Source organism: Gopherus flavomarginatus, chromosome 8, assembly GCF_025201925.1.
Source record: "Gopherus flavomarginatus isolate rGopFla2 chromosome 8, rGopFla2.mat.asm, whole genome shotgun sequence".
Lineage (NCBI taxonomy): Eukaryota > Metazoa > Chordata > Testudines > Testudinidae > Gopherus > Gopherus flavomarginatus.
The window spans coordinates 90,676,428-90,695,975 of NC_066624.1; the positions used below are offsets into that span (position 1 = coordinate 90,676,428).

A 19,548-nucleotide genomic window follows, 5' to 3' on the forward strand; every position below is an offset into this window, starting at 1 on the left:
ACCTACAGGAAAATGCAGCACCTCCAGCCATGCCCTCATCTGGCCCCCTACTCTGGAGAGGAGGTAGCATAGAGCTAGTTACATCACTAAGGAATTCCTGGTTCCCCATATAGGGCAGTTTTAAGAGGGCAGAACAAAGGGGACTTGACAGAGTCTAGGATATTACCCTATAATTATTCATCTGTGGTTACTGAAGATTTCTCAACCCTGATCAGAGGCGATCTGCTTTATATCCATCATATACACTGGGAAAGTGTAAATCCCAGCTTGGTATTTCCCTCTCTTCCACTCTTGTGCAGCTGGAGGGCCACCAAACTTTTATTTTCTGCACCAAAGTTTGTTTCATGTCGGCCATGCTGTAAATATAATGTTTGTTAAGCAATTTGGAACCCTTCAGGATGAAAGATTATAAGGGACAGTCATAAGGGAAAGGTATTTTCTATGAATTATCCCAAAGGAATTAGCAGACAGTGGGACTAGTTCAGTTTTGGGTCATATTCTATCCACATTCTTTGTGCAAAACTCCCACAGATATTACTGCATGAGATTTTAAAAGCGCCTAACTCATTTCGGAGCTCAAATCCCATTGTAAATTAATGGGAGTTGTGCTCCTAAAACAGTTAGGTGCTTTTGAAAATTCCACCCAGCTGGACTTGCACGGTAGATTAAGGGCCACATGTGCCCTCTTTATTCTGAAACAGTCTGTCATGGTATAATCCCCACTCTGAACTTTAGCGTCCAAAAGATGGGGTACCAGCTTGAATTCCTCTAAGCTTAACTACCCGCTTAGAATCTGTAGCGCTGCCACCAACCAGGAATTCCAGTGCCTGGTACACTCTGGTCCCCCCAAAACCTTGCCCGGGGACCCCCAAGACCCAGACCCTCTGGATCTTAACACAAGGAAAGTAAACCCTTTCCCTCACCGTTGCCTCTCCCAGGCTTCCCCTCCCTGGGTTACCCTGGAAGATCACTGTGATTCAAACTCCTTGAATCTTAAAACAGAGAGGAAAATTTACCTTCCCCCCTCCTTCTCTCTCCCCCTCCCAGATTCTTCCTGAGAGAGAAAGTAATCCTAACACAGAGAGAAATTAACCTCTCTCTCTCCCTTCCCTCCTTTCTCCCCACCAATTCCCTGATGGATCCAGACCCAGTCCCCTGGGGTCTCACCAAAATAAAAAAAAACAATCAGGTTCTTAAACAAGAAAATCTTTTAATTAAAGAGAGAAAAACAGTAAAAATTATCTTTATAAATTTAAAATAGAATAAGCACAGGGTCTTTCAGCTATAGACACTGGGAATACCCTCTCAGCCTAAGTATACAAGTACAAATTAAAATCCTTTCAGCAAAATACACATTTGAACTTCTTCCAACCAAATACACATTTGCAAATAAAGAAAACAACCATAAGCCTAACTCGCTTTATGTACCTAGTACTCACTATTCTGAACTTATAAGAGCCTGTATCGGAGAGATTGGAGAGAAACCTGGTTGCACGTCTGGTCCCTCTGAACCCCCAGAGTGAACAACAACCAAATTCTAACAGCACACACACAAAACCTTCCCTCCCTCAAGATTTGAAAGTATCCTGTCCCCTGATTGGTCCTCTGGTCAGGTGACAGCCAGACTCACTGAACTTGTTAACCCTTTACAGTCAAAAGAGATATAAAGTACTTTTGTTCTATTAACTCCTACTATCTGTTTATGATACAGTCATAGAGCTAAATACCAGAAAATAAGAGCTACATTGAAAGGTGATGTATAACATTGAGGCAATTGACCAGTATAGCTACAGCGGAATAGCTGGTATAACTAGGCTGTTTCCCTGTGTAGACAAGTTTCCCTGTGTAGACAAGCCCTTACATGTTGGTAAGTAGAGCTAGCAGTTTCAATTTACATAATGATAGGCCAGAAGAGGACAAATTATACTGACTTAAACTTCCCTACATTTACCCTTGAGTTTGAATATGAACCTACATTTCTAATGATTAGTGTAAAGGAATGTGCCAGCCCTGTGCACACTTTTGTGGCTAGGGTTGGCACTGCAGGTTACTTTCTCCCAGGTGAGCATCAAACATTCCCTGTAAAGGGAGCTGGGGAATGAGAACCAAAAGTGACACACTAGTAAAAAATAAGTGTGTTTCCTTTAATCAAGTCTCCTGGAAGGTGCTTGTGTAATAGCAGTTCAAGTGGCCCTTAACTCACAGCTCCTGGTTTGCAAGCTCCTCAAGCAACATCTCAGTCTGTTCAGGTTTGTCTTCTGGAGCCTGGGAGAGTAATCAGCACCCATGGCAAGCTGGATGGCTTATGCTCCTGTTTAAACAGGTCATTACTAAAACGGAGCAGGGAGACTCCTTGATTACACCTAGGCTATCCTCATTGTAAGCTCGGGGCAGACCCTTAGAGGGCTAGTACTGTCCTTCACAAGTAGGATAAACAGATTATATTTTCTCCTCTGGACTATTTAGAAATAGATCCTGCATTCTTTCCACATGCACAATTCCTATTTACTTCAAGGGGAGTTTTTTCATGTCCATGTAATGCAGGATTAGACCCCTAAACCCTATTAACTGGTCAAATTCATTGATGGTAACCTTAGGAAAGGATAAGCTTTTCATGCTCCTGCACAAAGAAAATTCATCCCAGTTGTGAAAGGAGGGAGTGGAAAGAATTCAGTTGGAAAAGACAAAGAACAGTGCTGGAACAAAAGGCTAGACAGATGTCACGAATGAGACTTGGTCTACATTTTAAAGTTTTGCTGGCATGGCTATGGTACTTAGGAGTGTGAAGAAAATCACACCTCCAGTCAATATAGCTGTAGCTTATTTTGTTCAGGGAACTTGTACAAGCTTTTGCCACTAAGTTGTGTTTCCACTAGGAGGATTTCCCAATATAGCTATACCAGCATACCCTGTCTAGCCTAGACGAAGGCTGAGATGTTGTGGGTGTGCCATCTTAAATCACAACTTATTACTTGTGGATGATGTGATATCAGTTATATAAATCAATAGTAATATGTAGTCTGGGGAAGCAGGAATTTCAAAATGCAGGTAATTACAGTTAGTAACACTGTGAGGTAGCAACTCTACCTTCTGTACACAGAGAGTCGAATTTTGCCCTGGATTCTGTAAATCTGTCTCAGTTATTTATATGCCCTCATCACTGCAGTTTCTGCTGCCTCTCAATCTTTAGTGTACTTAGCTTCACAACACCCCTGTGAGGAAGGAAAGTGTTATCTTCATCTTACATATAGGGAAATTGAGGCATGGAAAGGTTAAATGACTTTCTCAAGCTCACACAGGAAGTCTAGTGCTCTAACCCCTGGAACTTCCTGCTTTTCACCCATGAAACCACTCTGAACTCAAAGGTATTTCCCAGATGAAACCGAATGTAGAATTTGGTCCAGTGATCTAAAATCATAATGAGAAATTGCCTGAATATGTCCCTGACTAAGACAAATATAAAGAAAGAGAAAAGTTAAACTAGAATTGTCTGGATTATTTCAGAACAACATTTAAATGATCTCACTGGCTACGTATATGGAATTATTTTCTAAATTACATTTACAAAACAATTGAATAAAGCTGAAAGTACAAACTAGCAAACAATAGACAGAAACAGGACAGTTTGTCCTTGCTCAATTTATAGTTAATAGTAAATTAATCTATTATTTTCTATTATCCCGACCTGAAAATGGTGCATTTAGCTCTGAATATGTGATGCCTTTTTCATGTGTGTGTGTGTGTGTGTAAAAAATACAGCAGCCTTTTTTACCCTCGATCTCAGTACAGACCAGCAGAGGAGGCAGGCATTTGCCCAAGGACTTTACTTTGGTTCTTGCTTGTTTTGTTGGTCTCAATCTAAAATAAAAGTCTGAACATATTGGTCTGCTCTCTGTGAATGGAAAAACATGACACTGGATATCATCATTACCCTTTTCTTCAAATTTGTACTCCCGGTTCAGCCTCATGTAAGATTTTCCAAGGGCACGACACATTGTGAATTGCACAATCCACTCAAAAATCACCATGCAATTAGGGATATTTTACGGTTACAGTTAGGCATGGGAGAGGCCTATGAAGTAGCAGGAGCCCTCAGAACAATGCAGCACATGCCCCATCCCACTGCACTGGCCTAACTCCGCTGGCCGGAATTGAGCCATGACCGCATGAGAGTTCATCTTGCCCCTTCTTCACAGGGGAGGCTAAGACTAGCAACAGCATTAGTGTAGCCCCTTGCCTGCTCCCCGTAACATGTCGCGCTTGGTCCCTGTGCCATACAGTCCATGCACTCGTCCAGCAGTGTACAGGGCTTGTTAAAAAATACACAATACAGCAGTTCACTGTAAGTACAATAGTGATTTAAAAAAGAGTGTTTGGAAGCTGCACTACAGTGTTTTAATAGTTCTGTATTAGACTATTATTTTAATGTATATGTATGAACTGAAGGCAAAATTGTCATAGGTGGATACTTTAAATTTGGCACCTTAATCCTTATGTAGGCATGCAGATTCAAGAATGCTGGCCTGTCCAATATGTTATTGATGGGGTTTTTTTATTTTCACACTGTTATTTATTAGTTGCCTCAAGGTTAAGGTTAAGATTCTGTCACGGGTATTTTCAGTAAAAGTCAGGGACAGGTCGTGGGCAATAAACAAAAATTCATGGAAGCCCGCGACCTGTCCCTGACTTTTACTAAAAATACTTGGGGACCGGGGGACAAACAGCGCTGCCAGGACTTATAGTTACTCCAGCCTTGCTGGTATTCCTGTGGCAGGGGCTGACTACTGCTGCTCCAGCCCCAAGGGGGCTGACCCAACCCCAACCACTGCTTCAGCGGGCCAGAGACTGCTCCTTAAGCAGGTTCAGGGTTGGTCCACAGTCAGCTGTTCAGTGGCCTTGGGGCTGGCCCCCAGTCAGCTGTTCCAGGGGCCACTTCTCTATGGCTGGCCGCTGCTCTGACGGCCCCAGGGCTGTCTGGCGGCCACCTGTTCTGGAGGTCCTGGGGCTGACCGCTGGTCACAAGTTAACTGTTCTGGCAGCCCCAGAAGAATTCATGGTGGTCTGTGACCTCCATGACAGATCGTATCCTTAATTATGGTAGCCCCCAAAGGTGCCAACTGAGTTCAGGGCCCTGTTGTGTTAGGCAGTGCACATAACTATAGTGAGAGACGGGGAGAGCCTTGGCGTGACACAGCGGCAAAATGAGGGCAGACACATGCATAGAATTAAGCAGCAAGCTGCAACTTTGATTAAACTTTAACAGAAGGGAGAGGAGCTACCCACCCATCACTCATACTCTCCTATATGAGGCATTTAATTGGTTCCAGTGTGGGGGGTTACAGGGCTCCTCACCATATAACCCTGGAACCAGAGTTACAGGGTTCCTTACCATATAACCCAGAACATGGGGTGGGCTTGCCTTAGGGCCTATCCCGCAGGACTCAGCTCTCTGAACCCAGCACCCTCCCCCACATGAGGGGGACAGAGGGTTCAGCAGGGTGGGGACCTGGGCCAACAAGAGCCACAAGATCTGACCTTGGCCTGCAAAATGCACAAGGCCTCACCCTACTAACACCAGCCCAAGACCCGTTACCAAAATCCCAGGTCTTTTATCTCTGGGAACACTTCATTTTATTCTGCTAAACGCACTGGTAACTGGCCACAAGTTGCAACAAATCAACACCACCACTCCAATTCCTAAATTAGGAACCCTGCACGTTCTTACTTAATTCACTGTGGCTTGCAGGTTCTGTGAGGAAGGAAAAAAGCTCCCTGGTCATCCGCCAATTGGCCCATGGGAGAAAAAATTCTTTCCTGACTCCCTAAACAGGTGATTGACTAGACCATAGCATCTGTCAGGCTGGGTTCCCATTCCAAGTTCAAGTGGGTAGAGTAGGCTGCTGGAACGGAGCTGAAAGAAGTTCCCCATGGCTCCTGCTCTGAGCTAAATCCCAGGAGGTGAAGAATGCTGGCCAATCAGCACCCATCACCCCTAGCTGGACTCCTAGGGGAGAAGCTTCTTTGTCTCTTGGTGAAAGTCTCCCTCACTTGCCGCTGGGACTGTCCCCTTTTACTGCTGGCCCCATCAATTTTCCCTGTCCATTGATGTGGGTGAGTGGCATTTTTGGTACTTATGAAAAGTGCAATGTAATAACAAAGAATGCCCAGTGATTTGCTTACAGGTGCAGGGCTACATATTGCCTTTGTTCCACATGCAGAACTCCCATTGATGTCAATGAACACTGTCATCAAAGACTCATTGCAAAACAGGGCCCACAGAGTGCTGTGCTGCCTCATGGCTCCCTCTCTCTCGCTGCTGAATCCAGTTTTAGTAAAGAGCAGCATTTCACTCAGTGCCTGGTAAAGAATAAATACCTTCATTATATAGCAGGGTCTGCCCAGTGTATTCTCCTCAGCTAAGATGGATCTTTTTTCTTATGATCGCTGAAGATTATCCAGAGGTTCATAGAAATACTAATCAATAGCCAAACACCAGCAGATAGCAATACTTAACTTCATACAATACATAGACAGATATCAGTCATTGGTTAACCATATGAATAGGTCATTAGAAACACAACTCAATTCCTTCCATTCCATAAAACACAGGCCTTTCACATAAGATACTTTTCATTAACTCTCACTATTAGCAGATAGCTCTTCTTCTGAGGCCTGTAGCTGCTGGAGGGATAGACCATTTGAAACTGAGAAATGTTTGGGCAGGACTGACATTCCACGCAGCCAGGACTTTTAGGGGATCAGGCTGAATGTGAATTTGACAGTTTCAGTATATACGGATATTGGTGTTGCTTTGTCAAAAATAGACTTTTCAATGTAAAACGAGGATGTTAAAATAGGTTGGGAGCTAGGCAAGGAACAACGATTACTTTATCTTGTATCCTTCTGTTGCTTTTTCTGCTACCCTTCTGTAACCCATGGGCATGAAAATGACATGGGTTACTTGAAAATGTCAAATTGATGCAAGTTATGCTCTTTTACCACTTATGATCATTTGTACCCATTGTCTAAGTAACTTAGACCCATCAGTATGTTACCATTGAACTTGACCCGAAGAGAGGACACTGAAATAATAAATGGTTCAAACACTTTGCAAATTGTAACTGAGTAGCTTTAGACAGACGAAGGTAACCTAGCTACCAAAAGTTTCATATAGCATCTAATACTAAGCAACAGTAATATCTAAGCCCTGGATGAATAACTAATCCAAGAGTAATCCATTTGGGGCTTTTCAAGTTAATGGAAAAATGTTGGTATTGTATTTTAGCATAAATAGTCCAATTATGCAGCTGCTAAGCTAAAGTTACTTCTGAAATTAAATACTTATAGTGACGTTACAACACATTTCTATCTAAAACAATTCCAGCTATTTAAATTTTTCTTCCAATCTTTCCATGACCACAGACAGACTTTAACTATAAAAGGAATTTGTAAATAGGTCATCTACAGAAATCCTTCCTTACAAAAGGGATGTAAAATAGCAAGAGATAGTAAAATGATTATCATGCTTTTATCCATCAAATTCACAGTGATTTAGTTACCCTTGTTCTCTTCTGTCAAATCACTCCATGTTACAGAAGTCTGGTCTCACAGGAAAAGTCACAGTTGCAAGAGCAGCTTTCCCCATTCCTTTCCCTCCTCTAGTTAATCCACCCACACTGTAAACTTTTAAGGTTCAAGATTGTGCAACGTGCATGCCTCCCCACTACTCCCATCCAAAAAAAATAAAAGTCAGAAGCACTCTTATTACAGCAGTGGCACTAGCGTTACTTATTCATTCGAGAGCAGGAACTCCCAGAGTATTTATTAAGGGCTTTCTGTGTTAGATGCTGATAGTCTTGTCTCTGCTCAATTCCGAGAGACCTTTAACTCCAGAGGACTCAGAGACTTTTAGGAAACAGCTGGAGTATGTTGTCTCAAGAAATGCTTTCTTTGACAATTCTGCTTTGTGCTTTCTGGTCTTCCTCCTCTGCTCTGAACAATGAGGACTATGATCTCATGTACCTGAATTTCGAGAACGAAATAGAAAGTATAGTTCCTGCTACTGAAGAAAGTAAGTGGATTTAAACTATTTTTGTGTTATTAAACACTATTAAATATAGATAGCAGTTTCTATAAAAACCAAAGATAAGCTATTTAAATCACACTCTTTGTTATTTAGTTCTTGTAACAGTTATTGCAAACATACCATTTTTCAAACAAAATGAAAGGGCTTTGTAAAAGCAGATTATTTAACACAGCCAAATGATGCAAATACTTTAGCATGTCCCTGCAAAATCTCTCTATACTCCTTATTTTCCAGTTCTCTCTTATAAAAGAAATGTTTGGAATGTTGCTGTGATTCTTAAAACAGCTAAATTACACATTGCCTTATCTTCTTTTAATTCAGAGGGAAAGCACTGGTGGTTTAGAGAGCATTGGCAATAAATGAAGAGAGATTTTATTAAATAACTCCTTTGTTTGAAAAAAATGAGTGAAGAGAAATAGTAACATCTGTGTCTTGTTCTTCAGCTATTTCATGTGACTGTCAGCGAGAGCATACGGAATGGGACAAACTCTTCATCATGCTTGAGAACTCACAGATGAAAGAGAACATGTTGCTTCAGTCCATTGATGAAATCCTTAAGGTGGAACTGCAAACTCTACGAGCAGAAATGATCGAGTTTGTGGCTAACTTTGCTGGCACGTGCACCACCACCATTGAGAAAGTCACCTCCCGAGTCTTGTCACAGGTGGACCAAACACTGATGAGGAACAGAGATCACGTTCAGGAGTCCAAGACCCTTCATGAATCTGAGCAAAGAAAGATTCTTGAAGAGCTTCTGCAGCTGACCCTCAATGTGTCTAACAGACTCACTCAGCTGGAGAGTGTTTGGCAGAGGACAGCTAAAGTGGAGACAGGTTTTCAACAGCAAGATAAATCCAGTTACATGGGCAGAGGGGACAATTTGACTTTGAACTCTCTGTGGGAAGAACTACAGCAAACAAGAGCTGAACTGAAAGGATCACAAAAGTGGGCAGCTCAGCATTTACTGCCAGCTGGTAAGTCTATGCCAGGTAGCATTTGTTAGAATTCTCTATTTTAATACCCTGTCCAGAACAGCAACATTCAATACCTCAGCTAAACATTCTTCTTCTTATGTCAGGGCATGACCGTAAAGGGACAGTTGGAAGTAAGATGTGTGTGCAGTGGGGAAACTCACCAAGCTCTCTGTAAAAAATAGCTGGTCAGCTTTTCAAATTTGGGGACCAAAGAAGAATCTAGTCAAAGTTATTATTAGAGTAAGTCAACTCCAACTGTGATGCTGAGGCTAGGAGAGGCTTCCAGACTAAGGCTGTGACCAACGAGCAGTGGACATATTTGAAATAGACTAATTTGTGAAATCTTGATGTTTTCTTGCCCTTCAACTTCCCAGCTCCAGATTTCCACCTTAGTTCACAGAAAGCTTTCATTCACTCCATATACTGCCAATCTTTACTTTTTCTAACCCAACTGCTGCATCCTTCTCACCAATTCTAGCTGTGAATTGGATCAAATGTAGACCTGAGAGAACACGGACAATGTCAATGGGCAACATGTAATCAAATGTCATGCTTCTGGGCAAACACTGATCACCCTTGGTGGGTCAGGAAGGAACAGCTTTCCCCATGTATCTTGTATATAGGGTTTTTTCCTTCTTTTGAAGTATGGTATAGTGATGGCAGCTAAGGTCTGGATACCATGATAGATGGATCATAGAGATTGATTTAGTATTTCAAATCCTGTGTTCCAGGCTTTCTATACATCATTGTACGGAACCTGACTGAAATAATTAGAGAAATTTAGGGATGGAAGAATAAACCCCTACATATTACTAACTAAAGAGGTGTGTGAAAAGTTACTACCAACATACCACAGCTCTTTCAAATATAAAGCTCAAAAACTATTGAATATCTATAATTCCACTTGTTATAAATATTACCAATATAATGATTTTATGGGCCAAATTTTCCAACAAGGACAAAAGGAGCCTGGTACAAAAATGCATGCACATTGGAATCACAAAATCCCACATTTGCGTGTGCATGTGGGAAATGTGGTGTGCAGTTACACAGTTTGTGCTAGTGAATATACAGTGATGCTGCAATGTGAGTTCTTACAAAAGTAAGTACCTTTTGTAGGCACACCTCTTACAGCTTTGAAAATGTTGCCATAAATGCAAAGAGTAATTCACACCTGAACCTGTTAAAATAATATTAAGGCATTTTATAACCTTGAACAAAATGTGTCCTATAATGGTAGACCATGAATTCAGTTTTAATTAGAATAGCTTTGTAACCAGAAGCAGGGAAAAAAGTAGTATTTAGTGTCATACTAACATACGTGGGAGGGGAGAGTGACAGAGGCAAGGATTACACTGAAAGAATGCAACCAGCAATATTCTTTTTGCTTGCACAAAAATGTTGTCTTTTTCAAATGTAACATGATGGTTACATCATTATTCAAGTCTCTCCCACAATATGCCAAACTTATACTATAAAACAAAAGAGAAACCTCTCAGTCACTTTTCGTTTTTGCATATTTGTACCAAACAGAGAGCAATATGTATTCTGACTAGCATTTAACAATCACATTCCAAACTCAGTTCCACTGGTGTAAATCCAGAATAACTCCAGAGACTTCATTGGAATTACTCCTGAATTACATCTGTGTAACTGAGGCAGACTCTGCTCTATATGTTTTTACAGAAAATATCCTAATATGATATAAAATAGTAATAATATATATATAGAAATACTCCATAGGTCTCTCTGGAGATCTTTTCCAAGAGAGTTTTCAGCAACTGGTTTTGATTTCTCACATCTTGAATTACTGCCAGACCTACTCTTAAGGGATTTTCTAAACACACTTTTGTTGTTTTTCCATGAAGCTGGTTTTAATTTTGTTTAGTCCTCGATAATAAAGCCAGAAAGTCTGCTAATTAAAAAGCTGTTTCAAGATAGTATTCCTAACATTTTTAAGTAGTGTCTATCCACAGTTGCCTCCCCACCATATGCCCCCCTCCAGAAAAGCCAATGAAAAAAAAATTATTGTGCTGAAAGTTCAAAGAAACCAGCATGTGAAATAATGCAGCAGCCTAATCCTGGAAGGCAGAAAGAGTCCTTCATTCATTAAAACAAAGATTTTAAGACATATTTTAGACATTTTAGCTTCTATAGCTTCTTTAAACAGGAAATGAGTCAGCCTAATTGTGAGGGGGGCCTCTTTTACCCTAACTCAACTGGAATATTAATGTATCATATATTAACTAGACAACAGAACTGAGAATGTCAAATATGCCTTTATTATCGTTAGTTACTTTTCTTTCTTGAATGGATTTCTGTTACTGGCCATCACTAATCTAATTTTTGTTAACAACATACTGATCATCACTGATTGGAGATCGGAGAAGAGCTTCTTAAGAAATTGATCTTTTCAGTTCATTTTATATTGATTGATTTTGGGGGCCCAATTTAGTGCAGTTGAAAGTTAATGACTAAAAGAATTAAAGCAAAGTTTAGAGCAGGCAGGCAGTTTCGGAAGTTTCTCTGCATGGCTCTGCCAATGGTCCCCATGCACTCCTGTCTTTCGATGCCCATTGCTCTAGTCCACGCCAGTAGAGAACACCACATGTGACAAATTGTGTGAAAATATTATAGTATGGATAGAAACTCACAAGGGACTAGGATGAGCACACTGAGCTCATTTTCACTTGGGAATTAATCAGGATTTGAATCTAGTCTGAGTAGGTGAAATGTTCCTGTAAGGTACTGTGTGACAGATTCTGTTCACAATTACAGCAGTAGAAGTCTAGAATAACTCCTCTGGGGTCAGTGGAGTTGCTCTGGATTTACACTGATATAACTGTGTTCAGAATCTGCATGGTGGGTCTCATTTTTTCCGCACTCCTTTCAGTATGCACTTTTATGCAAAAATGTTAAGTAATAAGCTGTAGTATTTTTTCACTTATAATTATGGTTATCTGAGTCACAATGTCTTCAGAGCATATCGTATTCAGAACATGGGAAAATTTTCAAAAGCATCTAAGTGATATAGGAGCACAGGTCCAATTTTCAGAAGTGACTTAGGCACTTATAAGCCTACGTCTCTTGATAGTCAATGGGGCATAGGCTAGTATGTCATTTAGGCACTTTCCAAAATTGTAGCCATTATCTAATATGGTAATATATTGTATTGCTCTTTATAATGCATATAGTATGTGATCATGACTAGCCAATGCCTGGGTTTCACAAACTATGGAAGAAATTTCCAGCCATGCTAACGTTAAGATGAATCTGTAGAGGCCACTAAGCTCCTCCCATGCCAACAGCATTGCTGTTTCCATGACAATTTATTCCTAAGGAGAAAAGAACACTGAGGCACTGGAATAAATTGCCTCAGGAGGTTGTGGAATCTCTATCATTGGAGATTTTTAAGAGCAGGTTAGACAAGCACCTGTCAGGAATGGTCTAGATAATATTTAGTCCTGCCATGACTGCAGGGGACTGGACTAGATGACCTCTCGATGTCCCTTCCAGTCTTATGATTCTAAGGAGAAAAGAATACTGAGACTAAAAAAGGACACGCATGAAACAAAACGTGTCATAAAGAAAGCATGTCATGGTGCAGGCATGCTGTACATTTTTATAGCCACTTCTTTGGGAAGACCTGTCTAATCCAAGCAATGTGATTATTTCAACCCCATGACAATAAAATGTTCAATGCATTCATTCTATCATGTATTCCTACAACATACTGTATGGTATGGGGATTTTCAAAGGAGCCTGACTCCCTTTGGAAATCCCAGCCTAAAGCGGTAAGTTTATGTCAAGAATCCAAACTGTGAATGTACAAATACTTCACCTTTTACAGAAATTAGCTGGGGTAGAATAATACTTCTAATTCTGTTTTTTCCCCCCAGGGTGTGAAACTGCAATTTTATTCCCAATGCGTTCCAAAAAGATCTTTGGGAGTGTTCACCCAACTGCTGACATGACGCTCCAATCCTTTACTGCCTGCATTTGGGTCAAAGTGACTGAGGTGCTGGACAAAACTATCGTATTCTCCTACGGAACAAAGAGAAATCCATATGAAATTCAATTCTATCTCAGCCGTGAGTCTGCAGTACTTGCTGTAGGTAGTGACCAGAACAAGTTAATTGCCCCAAACACAATTTCTCCTGGACACTGGGCTCACTTTTGTGGCACTTGGAGTTCAGACAACGGGGCCATATCATTGTGGGCAAATGGGGAGCTTGTTGCTACCACCTCAGAAATAGCAGAGGCTCATATCATTCCAGATGGAGGAATTTTGCAGCTAGGCCAAGAAAAGAATGGTTGCTGTGTCGGAGGTGGTTTTGATGAAACTTTAGCCTTTTCGGGAAAACTGACTGGCTTTAATATCTGGGATAGAGTTCTCAGCAATGAAGAGATAACAGCGCGGCCTAGAGCAGAAGATTCATGTAATATCAGGGGCAATGTTGTTGGGTGGGGGGTTACGGAGATTTTGCCACATGGAGGAGCTCAATACGTTTCCTAAATACTGAGAAACTAGATCCTGAACCAAACAATAAATTTCCATTGACAACAATATACTAATAGGTACAAACACACAGAGCCCTACAGCCCTCAGTGTCTAAATTCTTAAATAAACCTCAAGAAAAAATAGTATTGTAAGTTTACAAATGAGATATTGTAGAGATTGGATTTGATCTTTGTCTGCTGTCTTGAACAAACACTGAAAAAGCATGTCAGAGAATGATATTGGAAAAGCTGTTCTTAAATATAGATAAACTGCTGTCATTCCAGCTGTGTTTTCAGATTCATAGCCAGTGAGAGCTACCTGTAGACACTTGAGAGCAGACTTTGGCTCTTACATTGCTAAACTAAACACATGCAAACAAATGGCTGGAACTGCTTTTATAGAACTAACATAAGACTGTTGCATTTTCTGAGGTTCCCCATTTGTTGCTTTCATATTGCTAATGCCACTCTTACAGATGAACCATGTGAGACTTATGAAGTAATGTTTGTTCTTTATTACTCTTTGTTACTGGTATGTACACTATCATAAAATAGTGCCTTATTTTAAATATTATTTATGCTATGGATTGACCTAACATATGCCTAGACATAGTATTCCCCATAATAATCCAGTGTTACCTTTTGAGAAGATGCAGCTGTATTATATTGTAAATGAATTTTGTAATAATTTTATTGAAATTATTTTTGTAAAGTTGTCTTGTAAATAAAATTACTTTATCAAACTGACACTGCTTACAATTTGTCACAAGGATGAACGCTGACATTAATACAACAGTATTCTGGTTTTCTCATCAACAGATTTGTTTTTATTCAGTATATAAAAGAGCATACAAATATCAGCATCTCACACAAAGGGCCTGATCCTGAGAGGCCTGAGAGATGATGAGTACTTAGGGACTCAATGCTAAACATTTGCCCAGGCTAGGTATCCCTTCCCTGAAGGCAACCAAGGGGATGGAGTCATATTGGGGCAGTTGCTCTTCACAGGAGACCGAGGTATCCTTAAAGGGACAGATCCCCAAAAAATCTGTGTCCAGCTGGAGTTGTTCTTGTATAGCTTCCCCCGGAGAAGGGGATGTCCAGTCTGGAGAAATCTCTAAAATAGATGAGCACCATATGCCCAATGCTGCCATTGGTAACACCCAACATTCACACTGAAGTCAAGGCATCTATTTCTGAAGTGTTTACACAAGCTCAAAATTCAGTTAGAAATCCAAAATAACTGACTCCACTGAAGCCAACAGAAGTTTTGCATTAGTGAGGATAGATTAATAGCTTCATAAGGACCTCAGGATTAGATCCAATGGGAACAGCAGGTGCTTAGCACATCTCAGGATCAAACCATAATTTATTACTCAATTTACTTATTACTGTGGGAAACAAGGCAGTTTGGGTTCACAGGGAAACTTGTCTTTGGTTGTGATCCACCTGGGTTTTCTCCCCAAGTTTTGCTTTGAGAACCACATGTGAATGTACCCAAAACTCAAAGCAAAACTCAGTGTGAACAATGAAATTGCACCCAGTTTTTTGATGAAACAATAGGAAAGAGTAGGAGTTTCTCATGGTTTCAAGGTAAATACAAACCGACCCAGGTCTATATGAAATGGGCTAGGTTTGTTCAAAAAGTCATGAACTGAGGGTGTTACAAGTTTGTACCTGAACCCACGAAACATACATGAGATTGATCATACTGGGCCAGACCAATGATCCATAGACTCTGTACAGGGGTTTGCCTGGGACTCGTCCCTCTCTAGGGCAGCGGGGAACCACACCGCCTCGCTATATCATTTCAGTTGTGACTGTGAATTAGCCTGACTATGGGAGCCTCTTGCCGTGGCAGCAGTAGAGGCAAAACATAACAGTTATTCACACCCAGTCAGCGGGCAGTAGTGAGTCATGGGCTCAGGTCCTCAGATAGGAGCTGAGCAACTGTTATATAATGAACAGGCTCTGGCCCTGGGTTGGAGCGGTCCTGGGTCAGGGCTGGGCAGCAAAGAGTCAATGGCTCAGGCCAGGGCTGAGCAAACAGGTAAACAGCAAGTCCAGACTCCTGGCTCCGAAAAGCCTGCAAGAGGGGGAGACTGCCATCCACAGGTTGGGTTGCAGGGGGGACCCAGGCCCACCCACTCCACTGCATCCCAGCCCGGGGCCCTAGCAGCAGCAGAAGACCCGCTGCTGTGTCAATGGGGATTCTGGCTGCAACACGACGACATAGACTCTGACAGCGCTGCAGCCAGACTAGGGTCGGCTGCTCCCAGACTACTTTCTACTCCCCCTCGAGAGGTATCTGGGTCCGGATGGTGTCCTCCAAGGGGTCAAGAACCATAGGTTCTTCAGAGTAAATGGCAAGGAATAGGCTTGGCAGCTCCTCTGGGTAACTTGCAAGGGGCAGGCTTGACAGGTCCTCCAGGCACTGGTCGGTATCAGGCATCGGCTGGTCCAGCCTGTCTTCAGGTCAGCCACCGATTGCCAGGGTCTCCCGACCAGGAGGAAGGCCACAGGCATCTGGTCTCTCCGGCAACTGTTCTTCTAGTGAGCTCTGGGGCTGGGCTTTTATACTTCCTGTCCTACGCCTTGACCTCTGGGGGACGGGCACAGGATTCACTGGCTCCACCCACTTTGGTGTCCAGAGAGGCTCGTCCCTCTCCGGCGGGACGGGGAACCACACTGCCTCGCTATGGACCCGTATTCTGTCTTTCGACAGTGTCCAATGCCAGATGCTTCAAAGGGAATGAACAGAACGAGGCAATCATCAGGTGATCCATGCAGTTGTCCGGTCCCAACATCTGGCAATCAGAAGCCTAGGGACACCGAGAGCATGGGTTTGCATCACAGACCATCTTGGCTAATAGCTATTCCTGGACCTATCCTCTATGAACTTGTCTAATTCTTTTTGTAATCCAGTTATAGTTTTGGCCTTCACAACATCCCCTGGCAGAGTTCCACGGATTGACTGTGCATTGTGTGATGAAGTACTTTCTTTTGCTTATTTTAAACTTGCTGCCTATTAACTTCATTGGGTGACCCCTGGTTCTTATGTTATGTGAAGGGGTAGATAACACTTCCTTATTTACTTTCTCCACACCATTTATGATTTTATAGACATCTATCAAATTCCCCCTTGGTCATCTCGTTTCCAGCCTGAATCGTCCTTGTCTTTTCAATCTCTCCTGAGATGGAACCTGTTCCATACCTTTAAATCATTTTTATTGCCCTTCTCTAGTATCTTTTCCATTTGTAATATATCTTTGTAGATTTAGTTCGACCTGAACATGCGCACATTATTCAAATTGTAGGCATACCATGGATTTATATAGTGGCATTATATCTATTGTCTTATTATCTATCCTTTTCATAATGGTTCCTAACATTGTTAGCTTTTTTGACAGGTGCTACACACTGAGCACATGTTTTCAGAGAACTATCCATGATGACTCCAAGATTTCTTTCTGGAGTGATAGCAGGTAATTTAGACCCCATCATTTTGTATGTATAGTTGGGATTATGTCTTCCAATATGCACTATTTCGCATTTATCAACATTGAATTTTATCTGCCACTTTCTCACTCAGTTTTGTGACATCCCTTTGTTACTCTTTGCAGTCAACTTTGGACTTAACTATCTTGAGTAATTTAGTATAGTCTGCAAACTTTGCCACCTCCCTGTTTACCCCTTTTTCCAGACCATTTATGTATATGTTGAACAGCACCAGTCGCATTACAGATCCCTGGGGGACACAGCTATTTACCTCTCTCCATTTTGGAAATGGACTATTTATCCCTACCCTTTTTCTCCTGTCTTTAAACCTGTTACTGCTCCATGAGAAGACCTTCCCATGACTTATCCCATGACTGCTTACTTTGCTTAAGAGATTTTGGTGAGGGATCTTGTCACAGGCTTTCTGAAAGTCCAAGTACAGTACATCCACCGGATCACCCTTGTCCACATGTTTGCTGATTCTCTCACAGAATTCTAATAGATTGGTGAGGCATGATTTCCCTTTACAAAAGCCATGTTGACCAGGGGCAGCTCTAGGTATTTTGCCACCCCAAGCACGGCAAGCAGGCCGCCTTCAGCGGCTTGCCTGCTGGAGGTCCCCGGTCCCACGGATTTAACGGCAAGCCTGCGGGAGGTCCGCCGAAGCCGCGGGACCAGCAGACCCTCCACAGGCATGCCACCAAAGGCAACCTGCCTACCGCCCTCGCGGCAACGGGCAGAGCGCCCCCTGTGGCTTGCCACCCCAGGCACATGCTTGGCGTACTGGTGCCTGGAGCTGCCCCTGACGTTGACTCTTCCCCAGCGTATTTTGTTCATCTATGTGTGTCTGATAATTCTCTTATTCACTATAGTTTCAGCCAATTTGTCTTGTACTGAAGTTAGGCATACTAGCCTGTAATTCCCAGGATTGCCTCAGGAGCCTTTTTTAAAAATTGGCATCACATTAGCTATCCTCCAGTCATCTCGTACATAAGATTATTTAAGTGATAGGTTACATACCACAGTAAGTAGTTCTGCAATTTCATATTTAAGTTCCTTCAGAACTCTTATGTGAACATCATCTGGTCCTGGTGACTTATTACTGTTTAATTTATCAGTTTGTTCCAAAAGCTCCTCTTTTGATACCTCAGTCTGGTACAATTCCTCAGTTTTGTTACCTAAAAACTAAAAACCTAAAAAAGGATGGTTCAGGTGTGCCACTTGAAAAGACGGTTACTCACCTTTGTAACTGTTGTTCTTCGAGATGTGTTGCTCATATCCATTCCAGTTAGGTGTGTGCGCCGCGCGTGCACATTCGTCGGAAAACTTTTACCCTAGCAACTCAGTGGGCCGGCAGGTCGCCCCCTAGAGTGACGCCATCATGGTGCTTGATATATACCCCTGCCGGCCCACCCGCTCCTCAGTTCCTTCTTGCCGGCTACTCCGACAGTGGGGAAGGAGGGCGGGTGTGGAATGGATATGAGCAACACATCTCGAAGAACAACAGTTACAAAGGTGAGTAACCGTCTTTTCTTCTTCGAGTGATTGCTCATATCCATTCCAGTTAGGTGAATCCCAAGCCTTACGTAGGCGGTGGGGTCGGAGTGAAATGTGGCAGAATGAAAACTGCTGAGCCACAGGCTACAGCATCTCTTGACTGTTGAACCAGGGCATACTGCGAAGCAAAGGTATGGACCGAGGACCAATGGAGCTGCACGACAGATCTCGTGGGTAGGAACACGAGCCAGCAAGGCGGCAGATGAAGCCTGAGCCCTGGTAGACTGTACGATGATGTGGCTTGGGGAAATATGAGCCAAATCATAACAAGTGCGGAAGTCCGCCATCACCCAAGATGAGATCCTCTGAGAGGAAAACAAGCAAGCCCTCCCTTTGGCCCGCTACCGTGACAGAGCTGGGGCACCTTACGAAATGGTTCTGGCAGCGTAATATAAATGCGAGCACTCCACAGATGTCCAAGGAGTGCAATGGTTGTGCCCATTGCGTTGAGCTGTGGGTAACATGAAAGGCCGAAACCACCTTAGGGAGGAAAGCCGGGTGCGGTCATAACTGCGCCTTGTCTTTGTGAAACCTAGTGTACGGCGGAACCCCCGTAAGAGCTCTGAGCTCAGAGACCCGTCTGGCCGATGTAACAGCTACGAGGAAAGTTGTCGTCCAAGACAGGTATATCAGAGGGCCAGTCGTGAACGGCTCGACTGGGGGAGACATAAGTCTGGTTAAAACTAGGTTGAGGTCCCAGGTTGGGGCTGGGCGGCGCACCCGAGGGTGCAAGCTCTCCAAGCCCTTGAGGGATCTCGAACCCATAGAGCGTGAGAACACGGAACGTCCACCTTAGCCTGGCTGGAAGGTAGAGATGGCTGCTGAGTGTATCCTCAGCGATGATACCGCCAGGTCCTGCCGCTGAAGGCCAGAGGCAGGCCAAATAGAGGGGATCGAGACCTCAGCAGGAGCAAGATCGAGCGTATTGCAGCT

At 42.7% G+C, this 19,548-nt stretch overlaps 2 protein-coding genes across 7 annotated transcripts in view; one reads left to right on the forward strand and one right to left on the reverse strand.

Moving 5' to 3' along the window:
* The window catches only part of VEPH1 (ventricular zone expressed PH domain containing 1), a 175,071-nt gene that overhangs the window by 113,655 nt on the left and 41,868 nt on the right, over positions 1-19,548 (reverse strand). The window contains exon 5 of one of the 6 annotated variants that reach the window (XM_050965880.1): positions 279-356. The exons of the other annotated variants lie outside the window; for them this stretch is intronic. Within the exon in view, the coding sequence (XP_050821837.1) occupies positions 343-356 (14 nt within the window). The 3' untranslated portion in view covers positions 279-342. Of the gene's footprint in view, positions 1-278; positions 357-19,548 lie in introns of those variants that run through there. 6 annotated transcript variants of the gene reach the window in all.
* Positions 7,713-14,307, forward strand: PTX3 (pentraxin 3). Its single transcript, XM_050966036.1, has 3 exons — positions 7,713-8,071; positions 8,530-9,060; positions 12,960-14,307. Exons 1-3 carry the CDS (start codon positions 7,927-7,929, stop codon positions 13,574-13,576), a joined length of 1,293 nt encoding a protein of 430 aa, XP_050821993.1. The 5' UTR covers positions 7,713-7,926; the 3' UTR covers positions 13,577-14,307.

What these genes read in the sequence shown, in the direction of transcription:
- PTX3 (XM_050966036.1), top strand. Translation starts at nt 7,927, where the DNA reads ATGTTGTCTCAAGAAATGCTTTCTTTGACAATTCTGCTTTGTGCTTTC. An exon ending in AGTTCCTGCTACTGAAGAAA is followed by an intron (nt 8,072 to 8,529) that starts GTAAGTGGATTT and finishes CTTGTTCTTCAG; the next exon opens with CTATTTCATGTGACTGTCAG. An exon ending in TCAGCATTTACTGCCAGCTG is followed by an intron (nt 9,061 to 12,959) that starts GTAAGTCTATGC and finishes TTTTCCCCCCAG; the next exon opens with GGTGTGAAACTGCAATTTTA.